This window comes from Saccopteryx bilineata, chromosome 4 (assembly GCF_036850765.1).
Source record: "Saccopteryx bilineata isolate mSacBil1 chromosome 4, mSacBil1_pri_phased_curated, whole genome shotgun sequence".
In the NCBI taxonomy this organism is placed as follows: domain Eukaryota; kingdom Metazoa; phylum Chordata; class Mammalia; order Chiroptera; family Emballonuridae; genus Saccopteryx; species Saccopteryx bilineata.
Window position 1 is genome coordinate 4,459,901 of NC_089493.1, and position 17,586 is coordinate 4,477,486.

The 17,586-nt window shown below is 46.0% G+C and overlaps 1 protein-coding gene across 5 annotated transcripts in view; it reads right to left on the reverse strand.

The window, feature by feature from the left end:
* The window catches only part of PPP2R5C (protein phosphatase 2 regulatory subunit B'gamma), a 153,273-nt gene that overhangs the window by 51,204 nt on the left and 84,483 nt on the right, over positions 1-17,586 (reverse strand). For all 5 annotated transcript variants that reach the window (XM_066278078.1, XM_066278077.1, XM_066278079.1 and 2 more), the window contains one exon: positions 10,298-10,497. In XM_066278078.1, coding sequence (XP_066134175.1) covers positions 10,298-10,497 — 200 coding nt within the window. The remainder of the gene's footprint in view (positions 1-10,297; positions 10,498-17,586) is intronic.

Sequence of the window (17,586 nt, forward strand, 5' to 3'; positions counted from 1 at the left end):
TAGCCAAACATTTTCACGCTACGTTCCTAACCACCAACTAGATGTAGATACTTATGGAATTACAAATTATACAAATAACCTTTGATCAGTACATCTTTTTAGAGTAATTGCTGGATGGAGTTGCATTATTATAGATCAGCGGTTCTCAACCTGTGGGTTGCAACCCCGGCGGGGGTTGAACGACCAGAACACAGGTAGTTCTCTGAAAATTTCCGATGGCTTTAGGCGACCCCCGTGTTCTGGTCATTCGACCCCCGCCAGGGTCGCGACCCACAGGTTGAGAACTGCTATTATAGATGAAGTAGAGACTGACATTTAGCGTAAAAGAATAGGATTTACCCTACTTCTTAACCAAAAAACTGGGGAAAATATATGGAATTAGGGCCTTTAAGACACTGAATTTAAGCCCTGGCTGGTTGGCTCAGTGGTAGAGCGTTGGCCTGGCGTGCGGAAGTCCTGGGTTCGATTCCCGGCCAGGGCACACAGGAGAAGCGCCCATCTGCTTCTCCACCCTTCCCCCTCTCCTTCCTCTCTGTCTCTCTCTTCCCCTCCCACAGCCGAGGCTCCATTGGAGCAAAGTTGGCCCGGGTGCTGGGGATGGCTCCGTGGCCTCTGCCTCAGGCACTAGAGTGGCTCTGGTCGCAACAGAGATGGGCAGAGTATCGCCCCCTGTTGGGCATGGCGACTGGATCCCAGGCGGGCGCATGCGGGAGTCTGTCTGACTGCCTCCCTGTTTCCAGCTCCAGAAAAATACAAAAAAAAAAAAAAAAAAAAAAAAGACACTGAATTTCAGGCAGTAGAGAACAGAGACCCCGAGAATGGGAAACTGGTGACCCCTACAACTGCCCACATTCCCACCTGGGCAGAACTTCCAGGTTGCAGCACAAGGAAGGGAACCCGGGGAACCCAGTGGACAGGGCAGGTAGAACTCGGAAGGCAAGGAGAGGCCCCGAGAGCAGAGAGCTGCCGAGAGACAGCGCTCAGACGGCAGAGGCCCCCTCCGCTCCATAGCACAGAGCCCATCACTGCACTTGCGCGTGGAAGCCACCAGAGCCTGTGAACAGATCAGAGACCAGTCGTTGTCCAAGGTAGGAACAATAATTAGCAAAGAATTTCTGTGGTTTTGGTCACTTCCAATACATCCTAAAAGCAAGAACTATAAAGATAAAACCATTTGCAAGAAACTTTAACTGCAGTCCAATACAAATCTCAAGAACATTAATATTGATAAAATATGTAAGGAAACAGCAGTCAACAAGGCAAAGTTCAATGTCAGACATCAATAAAAAATTACATGCAAAGAAGCAGGATAATATCATTTATAATGAGAGAAAAACCAATTGACTAAACTGACCTGGGGCTGGACACAAGGTGAGAACTAACTGACAAGGATAGTAAAACAGTATTCTGTGTATTAAAAAAGTTAGGTGGAGACATGAAGATATATACAAAGACACTAATAAAATACTGGAGATTCAAACTATAATGTGTGGAGTAAAAAATTTACTGGATAGCAATGCACACCAGAGAAGATACTGCAGAAAGATCAGTGGACTTGAAGACAGCAAAGGAAGCGGCCAACTAGAACAAAGAAAGAGAGAAGGGCTGGGAAGGAAGGAGCGCCACACCTGACGGGCCATGGTGCAGCCGATGAAGCGCCCACCTGGGACACTGAGGTCCCAAGTCAAAACCCCGAGGTTGCTGGCCCTGGGCGTGGGCTCCTCAGCTCAGGGTCGCTGGCCTGAATGGGGGGTCATCCACATGACCCTAAAGATGCCAGCTTGAGCCCAGAGGTTGCTGGCTGGAGCAAGGGGATGCTGGCACAGTGCCAGTCAATGCACATATGAGAAGCTCAAGGTACATTAAAGTGACAGCAACCACGAGTTGATGCTTCTCACCTCTTGTTTTTCTCTCTCTCAACCCCCCCCCCCCAATGCATGAGTGAGCTGTGGGACAACTTGAAGAAACTGAATGCACATGTGACTGACTGGAGTCCTGGCAGGACGGGGAGCGGGCAGAATCTAAAGGTCTAAGAACGCCTGACCAGGCGGTGGCGCAGTGGATAGAGCGTCGGACTGGGATGCGGAGGACCCAAGTTCGAGTCTCCGAGGTTGCCAGCTTGAGCGCGGGCTCATCTGGTTTAAGCAAAGCTCACAGCTTGGACCCAAGGTTGCTGGCTCAAGCAAGGGGTTACTTGGTCTGCTGAAGGCCCACAGTCTAGGCACATATGAGAGAGCAATCAATGAACAACTAAGGCGTCGCAACAAAAAACTGATGATTGATGCTTCTCATCTCTCTCCGTTCATGTCTGTCTGTCCTTATCTGTCCCTCTCTCTGTCCCTGTAAAAAACAATAAATAAATAAAGATCTAAGAACCAAATACTTTTCAACATTTGATGGAAACTATAAACAAACTCCAAACACAAGAAAAAGAGGGAAACCACATCAAGGTATATTATAATCAAATTGCTTAAAAATCATAAAAAATTTCCAAAGAAGCCAGAGGGGAATAAAGATACATTTTGTGCAGAGCAACAAAGGACTGGCAGCAGATTGCTCATCGGAACAATGCAAACAAGATGACAGTGGAGCAAAACTGGCAAAGGGTAAAACTCGGACCTGGAGTTCTATACCCTGTAAGCACATCTTTCAAAATCAAAAGCAAGCCTGACCGGTGGTAGTGCAGTGGACAGAGCACTGGCCTGAGACGGTAGGGTCCCAGGTTAGAAACCCTGAGGTCGCTGGCTTGAGTGCGGGGTTGCTGGATTGTGTGTGGGATCCTAGACATGACCCAATGGTTGCTGGCTTGAGCCCAAGGTCGCTGGCTTGAGCAAGGGGTCACTCAGTCTGCTGTAGCTCCCTCGTCAAGGCACATATGAGAAAGCAATCAATGAACAACTAAGGTGCCATAACAAAGAATTGATGCTTCTCATTCATCTCTCTCCCTTCCTGTCTGTCTGTCCCTATCTGTCCCTGTCTGTCACCAAAAAGAAAAAAAAGAGGAAAAAAAAAAGAAAAGAAAAAGAAAAAAAGAAAAAGAAGAGTGGTTCTTAAACTTTTTTTAGGGTCCTAGGACAAATGCCTAACAATTACTAAGGATCCCAAAGAGCTTGTGTTTGTGAGTTATATCAACTGATATTGACTGTATCAGATATTAAACCAGGGAAATTTAAAAATCATTAATTTATTACAAAAGAATGGCCCTGGCCAGTTGGCTCTGTGGTAGAGCATCAGCCCAGAGTGTGGATGTCCCATGTTTGATTCCTGGTCAGGGCACACAGGAAGAAGTGAGCACCTGCTTCTCCATTGCTCCCCCTTCTCACTTTCTCTCTTCCTCTCCTGCAGCCATGGCTCTATTGGTTTGAGCAAGTTGGCCCCAGGCACTGAGGATGGATCCATCGCCTCCATCTCAGATGCTAAAAAATGGCTTGTTTGCAGAGCAACAGCCCTAGATGGGCAGAGCATCGCCCCCTAGTGGGCTTGCCAGGTGAATCTCGGTTGGGGTGCATGTGGAAGTCTGTCTCTCTGTCTTCCCTCCCCTCACTAAAAAAAAAATATAAATAAATCTATTGTTTTAATATAAATAACATTTATAAAAATTATATATTTTTGTGACAGAGACAGAGAGGGACAGACAGGGACAGACAGGAAGAGAGAGAGATGAGAAGCATCAATTATTCATTGTGGCACTTTAGTTATTCATTGACTGATTTCTCATATGTGGCTTGATTAGGGGGCTACGGCAGACTGAGTGACCCCTTGCTCAAGCCAGCAACCTTGGACTCAAGCTGGTGACCTTGGGGTTTCAAATCTGGTCCTCCAAGTCCCAGTCCAATGCTCTATCCACTGCGCCACCGCCTGATCAGGCTATAAAAATAGTTTTTTTATAACAACAATTAGTTATTTCATAAAAGGACTCATATAAAACAAATTCAGTGAGAAGAGTGTTACAGTTACATATGTTTGCAAATCTCTTTAATGTCTGGCTTCTGTGTGCTTCTATGCTCGGAATGTTGGTTTGGCTAAATTCTAGGAAGGAAAAGGTAGCAGTGGACTTCTTTGCTATTACCCCAAAGCTTGACAAGCAGTAATGTAGGAAAGGCCGGCTGTCACATGGGGTCTCAGCTGCATAGAGCCCAAGGCTGTCTGGCACGTGAGTGGCTCTCTCTGACCATGACTGGTTTTATAGTATCATTTCTTGCTCATCTGGAAAATCTGGTCACTGAACTATGCAGGTCTCCCAGTGGGAACTCCCTTGGCCGCGTGTATCAAGGGTCCCACTCATCAATGCTGCCGCCCGTCTCAGCAGGAGGGGCCGCGCACAGGGGAGCAGACGCTTGTGCTGGTGGATATAAATCTTATAAAATTCAAATTTTCGCTTGAAAGCTTGAATTGATCATGGCCAACTAACACTGTTGGTTCTTTTCCTTAAAGTGACACTCTCATTTTATCTATTGAGAAAATGCTTGCTAATTATTCAAATTTTTATAAGCAGTTTGCTTGTCGGTCACCCTTCAAGTAAACACCGGTGCTCTGTGAGAAAGGTGGCGACGCTATTACTTGAGCTTTTGTCAGTTTTAGCTGTAAGGAAAGTGCCAACGTCTAAAAAACTAGGTAATCTAATTGAAAAAACCCCAGATAGTGGGTTATATTTAAAGCATGACTGAAATGAAGAGATAACGGAGTTGACGTAATTCAGGCCACAGGATCCAGGTGCCAGGAGCCCCGAGGACTGCTGCTCTTCATCCTTGTCCCCGAACCTAAATTTTCTAAACCTGGAAAATGAAGGGTCAGGCCCGACGATCTGTAAGACTCATCTTTTTTAGAATGGGTGGATTTTCGGACTGGAGTCTGTGATGTATACACAGGCAGGAGGACAATGCAATCACAGCTAGGACACTACCTCACAGCCATCAGGTGGCTCTCCTCAGACAGACAGACAGACAGACAGTAACAGGTGCTGGTGAGGAGACACGGGGACCCTCGCCCACTGCTGGCAGGAACGCAGACTGGTGCAGGCACTTTGGGGAACAGTCTGGCTGTTCCTCAGCTAAACACAGAGAGGTAACATGGGACCCAGTGGCTCCACGCCGAGGTACACAGTCATGAGAAACGAAACATCTGCACACAAACATCTGCAGACCAATGCGCACATGCACGTTACTCATAGCTGCCTTCCAAGTATCAGGAACAGTCGTCCCTCACCCTATCACGGTTCACTTTTCACGGTCTCACTGTATCACGAATTTTTAAATTGTATATACCTAATTTTGTATCGCGGATATTTTGCTATAACATGGGATTTTTGCAGTATATAGGTATTTCTATATATTTATTATTTTAATTATATATTTTGGCAGTAAAATAAGTATTTCCTAGCCTAAAAATTGAAAATATAAAAAAATATTAATTAAAACATATTAAAAGTATTAAATCATCATCTTTATCATTCAAGTTGTAGTATATTCACTAGTGAGTACCCATATAGAATTTTATAAAATTATATAGGTTTAAGAGTGTAGAAAGTGTTTAATAAGAGCATAGGACGTGTGTGGTAAAGGTTAATAACAGTGTGGGAAAGGTTTATAAGAATGTGGGGAGGGTTTATAAAGCCTTAAAATATATATAAATAATAAAAATAAATATAAGGGCCCTGGCTGGTTGGCTCAGTGGTAGAATTTTGGCCTGGTGTGTGGATATCCCAGGTTCAATTCCCGGTCAGGGCACACAGGAGAAGCGCCCATCTGCTTCTCCACCCCTCCCCCTCTCCTTCCTCTCTCTCTCTCTCTCTCTCTCTCTTCTCCTCCCGCAGCCAAGGCTCCACTGGAGCAAATTTGGCCCAGGTGCTGAGGACGGCTCCATGGTATCTGCCTCAAGTGCTAGAATGGCTCCGGCTGCAACAGAGTAACGGCCCAGATGGGCAGAGCATCGTCCCCTGGTGGGCATGCCGGGTAGATCCCAGTTGGGCACCTGTGGAAGTCTGACTGCCTCTCTGTTAATAACTTTGGAAAAATACAATAGATAAATAAATATAAGGTTGCTACTTAGTGGATTTTTGCCTACTGTGGGGGGTTCTGGAACCTAACTCCTGCAATAGATGAGGGACCACTGTACCCCAAATATCCATTAACGGATGAATGACTAAATCAAATGTGATATATATCCGTATCATAGAGTAAGGGTTGGGAACATATGGTTTATGAGCCAGATGTGGCTTTTTTGATGGCTGCATCTGGCTTGCAGACAAATCTTTAATAAAAATATAATAACGTGCCTGACCAGGCAGTGGCGCAGTGGATAGAGTGTCGGACTGGGATGCTGAGGACTCAGGTTCGAGACCCTGAGGTCACCAGCTTGAGCATGGGCTCATCTGGTTTGAGCAAAAGCTAACCAGCTTGGACCCAAGGTCACTGGCTCAAGCAAGGGGTTACTTGGTCTGCTGAAGGCCCACGGTCAAGGCACATATGAGAAGGCAATCAATGAACAACTAAGGTGTCGCAATGCGCAACGAAAAACTAATGATTGATGTTTCTCATCTCTCTGTTCCTGTCTGTTCCTATCTATCCCTCTCTCTGACTCTCTGTCTCTGTAAAATAAATAAATAAATAAATAAATAACGTTAAAAATATAAAACATTCTCATGTATTACAATCCATTCATTTCCTACCGCTCATGTTCATGATTGTGGGTAGCTGGAGCCGATCACAGCTGTCTTCTGGGATAACACCAAATTTTTATTGGATAATGCATAACATACACGGGTCGTTGTATGGCTCTCATGGAATTACATTTTAAAATATGTGGCGTTCATGGCTCTCTCAGCCAAAAAGGTTCCCGACCCCTGTCATAGAGTATTACTTAGTATTACCTATAACATAAACCTAGAAAACATCATGCCAAGGGAAAGAAGGCTACATACTGTATGATTCCACTCACATGTACCTTTTAAATGGGTGAATTGTATGGTATGTGAATTCTCTCTCAACAAATCCTCAAAAAACCATACAGCAGTCCAATCTAATAGGCAATACTGTGGTACCTTGAGATACGAATTTAATTTGTTCTGTAACCGAGCTCGTAAGTCAGTCAACTCATATATCAAACTGCCAATACTGGACCCGTGCACCAATGCGCCAACTAGCGGCAGCTTCCTGAATCACAACTCGTATCTCGGAATTTTGCTCAGATCTTGAACAAAAATATGGACAGAGTCGCAGCTCATATCTTAACAAGGTACCACTATATATTTATAAGAAGCAAGTATAAGAATTATAACATCTTTAGAGCTTTCAATCCTTCCAAGTTAGTGGAAATTAATGTCTAAAAAACTATGAAAGACTTCCCTAACACCTCTCAAACAAGCAGCGGCTGGCCTCTGTGTGCCTGGTAGCACTTGCTAAGTGGCTCAGACCCAGCACTAGTGGCAGCCAGCCTTACTCTCAGCTCGGCCTCTCCTGGGCGCTCCACGCCCAGCACATGTAGCAGCCATCTGCACATCACTCTGGCTCATGTCGAGTGGCACAGACAGGCCTGAGCAGTGGCTGACCCTGCACCTCCCAGGAGACTTCAGAGCCAGTGCACCAGGTGGATAGCTTAGACCACACCAGATCACAACCTTACCACCCCTATGAGTGATATACATAAGTTATGAGAGGACTTGGCAAACCCCAATGCCCCACTGAAGTAAGTCCTGCTCCACTACCACAGGGCAGGGCACACAGCCCACACAGGGGTGCACCTGCAGTGCCCAGCTCAGGTGAATGGGGAGCTGTGCCGCTGGGCCCTACACACACCTGCTACACAAGGTCACGTACCAAGTCTGGGAGGCGGAGCTCTGTCTAACACACAGAAACAAACACAGGAAGTGGCCAAAATGTGGAAACAGAGAAACAGGTCCCAAATGAAAGAACAGGAGAGATCGCCAGAAAAAATTATTTAAAAATTGTAGACTGTCTTCAGGGCTTAAGTATTCTGAGTGGCTCTGGCAGAGAACATTGCCACTGCGAAACGCAGGTGGGACTGATTCAAGCAGGGGCCCGCACCTGGGTCGGGGCAGGTACCTGATCTAAACCAGGCCAGCGGGACCTTGTCCTCCACCGACTCCTCCCTTTCAGGGTAAGAGCGGGCTTCAGGGGCTGCTAGCCGTCAAGGCTTCTTAAAAACAGAAAACCTTCCATACATGGAATTTAGTAATAGAAGCAATGTGTTTATAAACTTAATATATTAATACATTTGATTTAAAATAAAATAAATTTGGCTCTGGCCACTTGGCTCAATGGTAGAGTGTCGGCCCGGTGTGTGGATGTCCTGGGTTTGATTCCCAGTCAGGGTACACAGGGGAAGCACCCATCTGCTTCTCCATCCTTCCCCTTCCCTTTCTCTGTTTCTCTCTCTTCCCCTCCTATAGACATGGCTCAACTGGTTTGAGTGCATTGGCCCTCAGCACTGAGGATGGCTCTTTGGAGCCTTAGCCTCAGGCACTAAAAATAGCTTGGTTGTGAGTATGCCCCAGATGGGCAGAGCATCGGCCCCAGATGGGGGTTGTCAGGTGGATCCTGGTCAGGGCGCATGTGGAAGTCTGTCTCTCTACCTTCCCTTCTTTCACTTGGAAAAGAAGAAAAAATAAAATAAAAATAAATCAATCAACAAATAAATTTAATATATAATAAATACGCATTTAAAGTCAATGGGGAGCCCCGGCCAGCTAGCTCAGTTGGTTAGAGCACTATCCTAAAACACCAGGATTACGAGTTTGATCCCCAGTCAGGGCACATGCAGGAAGTAACCAGTGAACATACAACTAAGTGGAACAACAAGTGAATGCTTCCCTCTCTCTCTCTCTCTCTCTCAAATCAATCAATAATACTAAAAAAAAATCAATGGGTAAAATGGAATATTCAATACATGGTGTAGAGATGAATGATTTTTCAATCATTTTAGAAAATCAAGTTATATCCCTAACTTTATACCATTAAAAAAAATTCTAGGAGGATTATAAAGTGTATTATGAACAAAAAAAATGAAAATATTAGGAGAAGACATCAGAGATTTTTCTTTGTGATTCTGGGGTTTGGGAAGCCTTCCAAAGTAATTGAGAGTTGAAATTAAGAAGAGAAAAAAAGACATTCTCCAATTTTTCTTACTCTAAACGGGTAAGGTTTTCAGTATTTACTTCTCAGTGCCTGTGCCTGTGCTGTTCTTCAGCCATGAGTTTGGGAAGGAGCCCACAGGGCCTCTGCAGCCCCAGAATGACTACACACTGGTAAATCTGGAACTTTAAGAGTTAACAGTAGCAATATATTAAAATAGCCAAGCTGATCTCAACTCCTGACATAACAGATTGCAAATTACAGAAAGAACATTACTTTCATCTTTTTTTCCAAAGTAAACATACTAAAGTGAGAAATAAACATATTTTAGGTCAACAAGTCTAGTCAATTCTGAAATATAATAGCTTTGGGGGTAAAAATTCATTGAACTTAAGGAGCTTAATAAAAATAAAAATTTAAAATTTTATATTTAGCAACAAGGACTCCCTAGTAACTGGGAGTACTAATTTCAAAGGCAGATAAAATAGCAACAATTAAAAAAATAAAAACCACAATGGAAAACTGGAGCTTGGGGTCAAACGGCAGGATGTTTTAGTAACTGAGGCATCACATGAAATGTTCAGGTGGTGCCCATGAAGGTCCCAGCGAGACCTTGCAAAGGACCCAACACAGGATGTACAGTACGAGACAGCAGAGACTGAGATGCGGGGGCTGAGTAGAAGCCGACCATGAGCTCACTGCAGGACAGACAGACAGACAGAGGCTGGCCCAGCCAATCAGGACGGACTGTCCCGACACCAGCCAGGTCCCATCACTGTCTGCACTGCGCCCCACTGTTCGAATGCTCCTGTATGTGAACGGAGAGCACGTTTACTTCTACATTATGTATGGGTGTTATTATACTAAGGTTTTATGTGTTAAAAAACAAACAAAAAAAGCTAAGAGCAGAGTAAGTACAAATAACAGCTCTCCCCTTCTCCCCTGTTGGGTAACTGTGTGGATGAATGAGTTAACCCTTCAGCTGGTCCCTAGGAGGTACCTGGTTTCCCTCACTGTTATCCTCTCTCTAAGCCAGGACGCATTACGGAGATTTTCATTCTTCAAGAGGCAAGTACACACTTTGGAAGAGGAGGATTTCTTCAGGGGAAGTGTCGTGTTAGGCTCAAACGCCTCAGCGCATCCTAAGACGCCGGGGTCCTGGCTGTCGCTGAGGGTTGGGGCACGCGGGCTAAGCGGCAGCCACTCACCATGTGGACCACTTCTGGGTAGATGGGCTCCGTGATCACATTCCGGTTGTGGGTGATGTACTCCACCATTTCACTTAAAGCAGCTCGTTTTACTTCCTTCCACTTTAGGTCACTTAGTGGGTCGGAAACAAAGTCAAAGAGGACACAACACTGACGTAGCTTCTGGATAAAAAGCTTCTCTTGATCAGCAGGAGGAACATCTGAGAAACAGAAAGCAAAATACATTGATTGCAAAAATGCTTAACCCCAAATTACTAGGAAACACTAAAGCCTTCTACTATTTTTATTTTGAATAAACAGATAGTAAGAAAAAAAGAGATGGAATAGGAATGAATAGAGGTTAAACAAGCCTTAAATGAAAAGGGAGAAAAACACTAGTCTCTGCTCAAATCACGTGCTTCATATGATAAAGTTTCTACACTTAAGTCTAAAACCACACTGAGTGCTGTTCAAAATGAAGTCCCTCTAAATACATTCATTCAAATATTATCTGAGTGCCAGTTACCACATGCAGGCACTGAGTGGGCACGGTGTGGGCAAGGGAACAAGAGGCAAAAGAAGACCCAGAGAGGAGGGGCCCGGACAGCCCCACCCATGTGACAACGAGGTGCAGGTGCAAGCACAGTGAGAAAAGGTCACGGGAAGGCCGCGCCCTCGGGTCTCCTGCCGCTGTAACCCGACAGGGCAAGTCTGAAGCTTGCCCACATGAGCTGTCACCCCCCCAGCGGGAGTCTCTACCCCCCACCCCCACCCCGTGCTCCACAAAGCACCTTTCACTCCTCCTTCTGGGCTGCCGTCAAGCACATCACAGGTGACAGCAACACAGAGCAGCACAAATAACAACCATCACTACTGTTTACTGAGTGCTCACCGGGGCCAGGTAACATCATAAAAGCTCTTACACATATTTACACATTTGTTTCATGCAATCTTACAATGATACAAGACTAAAAAGCGGGATAGCCTGACCAGGTGGTGGCGCAGTGGATAGAGTGTCGGACTGGGATGCGGAGTACCCAGGTTCGAGATCCTGAGGTCGCCAGCTTGGGCGTGGGCTCATCTGGTTTGAGCAAAGCTCACCAGCTTGGACCCAAGGTCGCTGGCTGGAGCAAGGGGTCACTCAGTCTGCTGAAGGCCCACGGTCAAGGCACATATGAGAAAGCCATCAATGAACAACTAATGTGTTGCAATAAAAAAACTGATGATTGATGCTTCTCATCTCTCTCCGTTCCTGTCTGTCCATCCCTCTCTCTGACACTCTCTCTGTCCCTGTAAAAAAAAAAAAAAGGAAGCGGGTCTAGAGGGTCAACGTAGGGCTGCAAAATTAGGAAGCTCTGTGTGACTCTGCAGAGTTCCGGGAAGCGTGGAGAACTGGCTGCCAGAGTGAGCGCGACAGCTTCCCCGGGGTGAGGAGGAGATCAGGGTGACTCTACCAGTGGAATTTATTTCCAGGATTTGCAAACTGTCGCAGAAGATTTGTGCAACTCAGTGACCAGTATTTTCCAAGTGATCAATAAATAGTTTCAGTATCATTCAAGGACAACAGAGCCATTCAAAGTGCAAGAGAGTCCTCTGGATTACAGACAGCTTATTGATGTGGTTTCCGAATTGCAGGTCCCTCAAGAAACTACCCATTGTGGCCTGACTTGTGGTGGCGCAGTGGATACAGCGTCAATGTGGGATGCTGAGGACCCAGGTTTGAAATCCTGAGGTCGCTGGCTTGAGCGTGGGCTCATTGACATGATCTCACGGTCGCTAGCTTGGAGCTCAAGGTCTCTGCCTTGAGCAAGGGGTCACTGGCTCATTATGAGCCCCCTGGTCAAGGCACATTATAAGAAGCAATCAATGATCTAAAGCAGGGGTCCCCAAACTACGGCCTGTGGGCCACATGCGGCCCCCTGAGGCCATTTATCCAGCCCCTGCTGCACTTCTGGAAGGGGCACCTCTTTCATTGGTGGTCAGTGAGAGGAGCATAGTTCCCATTGAAATACTGGTCAGTTTGTTGATTTAAATTTACTTGTTCTTTATTTTAAATATTGTATTTGTTCCCGTTTTGTTTTTTTACTTTAAAATAAGATATGTGCAGTGTGCACAGGGATTTGTTCATAGTTTTTTTTATAGTCTGGCCCTCCAACGGTCTGAGGGACAGTGAACTGGTCCCCTGTGTAAAAAGTTTGGAGATCCCTGAACTAAAGTGACGTAATTATGAGTCGATACTTCTCATCATCCCTTCCTTCCTATCTCTCTCTCTCTCTCTCTCTCTCTCTCTAAAAAAAAGAAGCTTTTGGTGTAATATCAATGAAAACGCCCACAGTGATCTGAGCAGGCTATTGAAACATCCCTCTTCCCAATCACGTCTTCCTACTCTTCAACCAAAGCCGGCGGCAGACGGGACGCAGCCGCCAGAAGAGTCCAGCTATCTCCCATGAAGTCGTTCAAGATTTGCAAAAATAGAAAACAACGCCGCCCTCTCACTCAATTTGTTTTAGTTTTAGGAAACATGGCTATTTTCATAACAGCGTACTATTTCTGTTAACATGTAATTAAGCTTGTCATTTTGGTAATAAATTAGTGAATAATGCTTAAACATTTTTGTGGTTTTCTTTTGAATGAGGTCAGTATTGGTAGCTAAACCCACATCACAAAGACTCTCTGTGGTCCTACATGGTTCTGCTGAGTGTGAAGGGGGGCCCGAGAGCAAAGCTGAGGAGACCACTGCCACAGACATCCCCCTCAGGGCGTGCCCCGGGCTCTCATCTGCTTAGCCGGCCCCACCCCCGACCGCCCACCTCCTGTTCAGGGTCTCCTGCTGGCCTCGCCTCCTTGGTTGGAGCAGAGGTGGGACTGAGAGCCCGCTGGCACTTCCTATGCTTTACACAGCTGGCCACCTTGCTCAGTCTCTTCCCCAAGAGAACTACTGAGGGGAGGTGCCAGGTGCCGCTCTCCAGCTTTGTCACTGGATGCCTGCACCTGCACTGACCCGTCGCCCCTGCCCTGTGTGTGGCAGGGCAGGGGCAGTCAGACATACTGCCCGCGGGATACTTAGGAGACCCCTAGGAACCAAGATTTGATTCATAAACACTGTGACTGCTCAAGAACCACCCAGCCATTTTAAACGAGCAGCGTCACTGCCACGTTTGGGTTTCTTCGCCTTCTCCAATGAAAAGCTCTCCTTTTCCGAATGTCCTCCTTGCCCCGCTTCACGCCTCGCTCGACACCCGGGGCTTGCCCTCCAGTCGCAGGGTTACCTTGCGAACACAAGCTCGTTTTGTGGTCACAGAGTGCGTGTTTGGGACCTCCTGGCATTCTCACTCCTCGGGACCGCAGAGGAGGAGCTGAGAAGCCTGCGTTTACCCCTAAGCCACCCTGACACCCCTCGCTCGGGACCCCCTCCGGTGAGCCCTCGAAGGACAGTGCCCGGCAGGCACTGCTGTCGCCCGTGCGGACGAGCACACTCACTGAGAGCCTGCGGGCCCTGCCCACAGCCGCCACGCCACGCCACGCCACCCCACGGCGCAGCACGGACGCGACGGCACAACACACTCTGACACCAGGGCACCGGGGCGCAAAGTGATGTTGGGGCCATGCCGGGCCGTGTCAAAGAAGTCTTCTATACACCACCAGCACGGGCCAGTCTGATGCACAGGACAGCTACCAACATCCAGGAAAAAAGATTCAGCTCTTATCAAAACACCAGACCAAATCCTTTACAATTAAGAAGGAAGAACAGACTAAATTTTTTTTTTTTTTTACAGAGTCAGAGACAGGGATAGATAGGGTCAGAGAGACAGAAATGGAGAGAGATGAGAAGCATCAATCATTAGTTTTTTGTTGCAACACCTTAGTTGTTCATTGATTGCTCTCATATGTGCCTTGACCATGGGCCTTTAGCAGGCCGAGTAACCCCTTGTTCAAGCCAGCGACCTTGGATCCAAGCTGGTGAGCTTTGCTCAAACCAGATGAGCCTGCGCTTAAGCTGGCTACCTTGGAGTCTCGAACCTGGGTCCTCCACATCCCAGTCCAACGCTCTATCCACTGGGCCACACCACCTGGTCAGGCAGCTCTCTTTACTTCTTAAAACCTCATTTGACTCTTTTTACAATTTCACTGTTGTAAAATTAAATCATAACAATCAAATTGAGCACAATACAAACAATGCATTCCTAGTCCATATCAAATATCTCCATAGATGATTTGAATGCAACTTAATTAGCTTCTTATTGGCCCGTACATGGAGACAGTCTTGTGCTGGGCGAGGGGCTGCACCACCAGGAGGGAAGCCCAGTGGAGGAACCAGAGAACATGCTCGAGGCCTTCACGCACTCTGACTTCTTAAAGAAAGGTTTTATTTATTGGTTTTGGAGAGAGAGAGAGAGAGAGAGAGAGAGAGAGAGAGAGGTGGGGAAGAGCAGGAAGCACCAACTTGTAGTTGCTTCTCGTATGTGCCTTGACCAGGCAAGCCCGGGGTTTTGAACCAGCGACCTATGCATTCCAGGTCGACCCCTTATCCACAGTGCCGTCACAGGCCAGGCCGTATTCTGATTTTTTAAACAGTATAAATGAGTTATTTCTGTAATTAAAAATAAAGTCTTTACAAATTAGCATTGCTAATCTTGAAGGAAGGAAAAAGGTATGACAGAATATGACCTGTACTTGACTCCTGGCTGTCTGTGTAACGTGAACCGAATGCGAAAACTAACCAGGACTGACACCGTTGGTATATTACACTTCAGTGCTTGGTATTCAAGACCACCTGACTCCGACATAGTAAATCACGACCCTAGGTTTGACTCAAATCTTATAATTAATTCTTGGAGCAGAATAAAAAAAGTAATAGATTTTGAATTCTGCCCATGAGTGACAGTGGCTTATTTTAATTTTAAACTGTACACAGACTAATAACACTAACACACTTGTTTTAGAACACGTTAATGGACAGCCCTGATCCCAACAGAGAGTATCAACTAAACAGCACAACACGAAACAAAACGGAGACAACTCAAGTGCGGCCTGCAGGATGGAGCTGCCCAAGACAGGACCCTGCCACTGAAGAGAGGTGCAAAGAGGACGCCTGCCGGGAAAGGTCCCACGACAGCTCCAAGAAGCCCCCCACTACGTTGAAATTGTTGATCTAAGAGAAAGGGGAACATAAAAGAGGCTACCACATTTAGGCTAAATAGTCTTAGTATCGATTAATGCTTTTACTATTTTGAAAGTTAAGATCTGTAATGTTCTTCTACACAAATAATATCAAAAGTACTTTATGTTTGTGTCAATCTCATTACCTCTCCCCCACCCCCTAGTATTTTCATCAGTTTGCTATGGTGAACTTGGGATGCTTCCCAATTATAAGGTCTACTGGAAAGTTCTGTCCGTTTCTATCCCAACAAGTTTCGACAGGTAAGCACATGTTTATTTGGCGCATGTGTGCCTCTCTATTTTTATCACTTAATGTATACATACTGACATAGCAAATTAACTAAAACAAAGTTGATTCACGTTAGTCTTATGTGTGAAGCGATAGTGTACCCATGGCTACAGATAAAGTTCATTTACGCCACTGTAATTTTTACGAATTTCAACAAGGAAGAAATGCTACAGAAGCATGTCTGTCGCATCCACCATATTCCCCGGACTTAGCACCCTCCGACTATCACTTGTTTTTGTCCTTACAAAATTTTTTGAAGGGCGAAAAATTCAAAAATGAAGAAGATATCAAACAAGCACTGGTTCAATTTTTCACATCAAAAGATAAAACATTTTTCAAAAATGGGATATACAAATTGCCCTCACGCTGGCAAGAAATCATTAATAATAATGGCAATTATATTATTTAATAAAGTTTATTGACGGTAAGAAAAATTTGTATTTTGCTTTATTCCAAAAACGGACAGAACTTTCCAGTAGACCATATATTTCAAAGTCAATCCTTAAAGATATCAGGAGCAAAATGTATGCATACCCTTGTACAAAACCCGCAGGGGAGAAGGGGAGAAGGCACTGACCTTGGCATTGGAAATAACACAAAGAAGGTGAAGATAAAAATGTACACATTGGCCCTGGCTGGTTGGCTCAGTGGTAGAGCGTAGGATGGGTGTGCAGATGTCCTGGGTACGATTCCCGGTCAGGGCACACAGGAGAAATGATCATCTGCTTCTCCCCCCCTTTCTGATCCCCCTACTCTCTCTCTCTCTCTCTCTCTCTCTCTCTCTTCCCCTCTCAGCCAGTGGGCTCGATTAGTTCAAACGCTGGCCCTGGGCACCGAGGGTAGCTTGACTGGTCTGAAGGTTGGCCCCAGATGGGGGATGCCAGGTGGATCCCGGTCAGGGTGCATGTGGGAGTCTATCTCCCCTCCTCTCATAAAAAAAATTTAGGTATTATTCTTTTAAAAACATATTTACTAGCCTGACCAGGCAGTGGTGCAGTGGATAGAGCATCAGACTGGGATGTGGAGAACCCAGGTTTGAAACCCCGAGGTTGCTGGCTTGAGCTCAGGCTCATCTGGTTTGAGCAAAGCTCACCAGCTTGAGCCCAATGTCTCTGGCTTGATCAAGGGGTCACTCGCTCTGCTGGAGCCCCCCAGTCAAGGCACATATGAGAAATCAATCAATGAACAACTAAGAAACCTCAATGAAGAATTGATGCTTCTCATTTCTCTCCCTGTCTGTCTGTCCCTATCTGTCTGTCTCTGTCACACACACAAAACCCCCCCCTAAAACAACAACAAAGAACATATGTACTAAAGGAAAGCCTGTAGTTAATCAATGTTGAATAGAGATGCTTAGTAAAGGTTACTCTCAGAGTAGGTGAGAGCACCCATTTCTGGCTGAGTAGGTGTTCTTGGTGCCACCAGGCATCAGTGGCACAGAGCAAGTGACACAGAGTGGACTTATTCCACTGACTTGTGGCCTCCAAAGTGGGAGCAAGCCCCGGGAGTTACCCAAGGTGACAACAAATGTCCACATAAATCGCCTTCTACTGCAAAGAATAAAGAAGTCAGAAATGCTAACATTTACTACACAAACGGACACATACTGGAGGTGTGTGCCTGAGCCTGCTCTGTGGCCAGGCATGTGCGACCCAGGCTGGAGACCGGGCGAGGCAGGAAGGAGCCACGTGGCGTGCACACGGGAATCTGAAATGGCCAATCACATCACAGTTACCTGCACAGGGGCTGCAAGCAATGTGCACCTCACTTAGAGGGGCTGACAGACGTGACGTAAGACATCTTTATCACCAAATCACAGGATGTGATGTGATAAGGCCGAATGAACACACTGTTGCCCTAT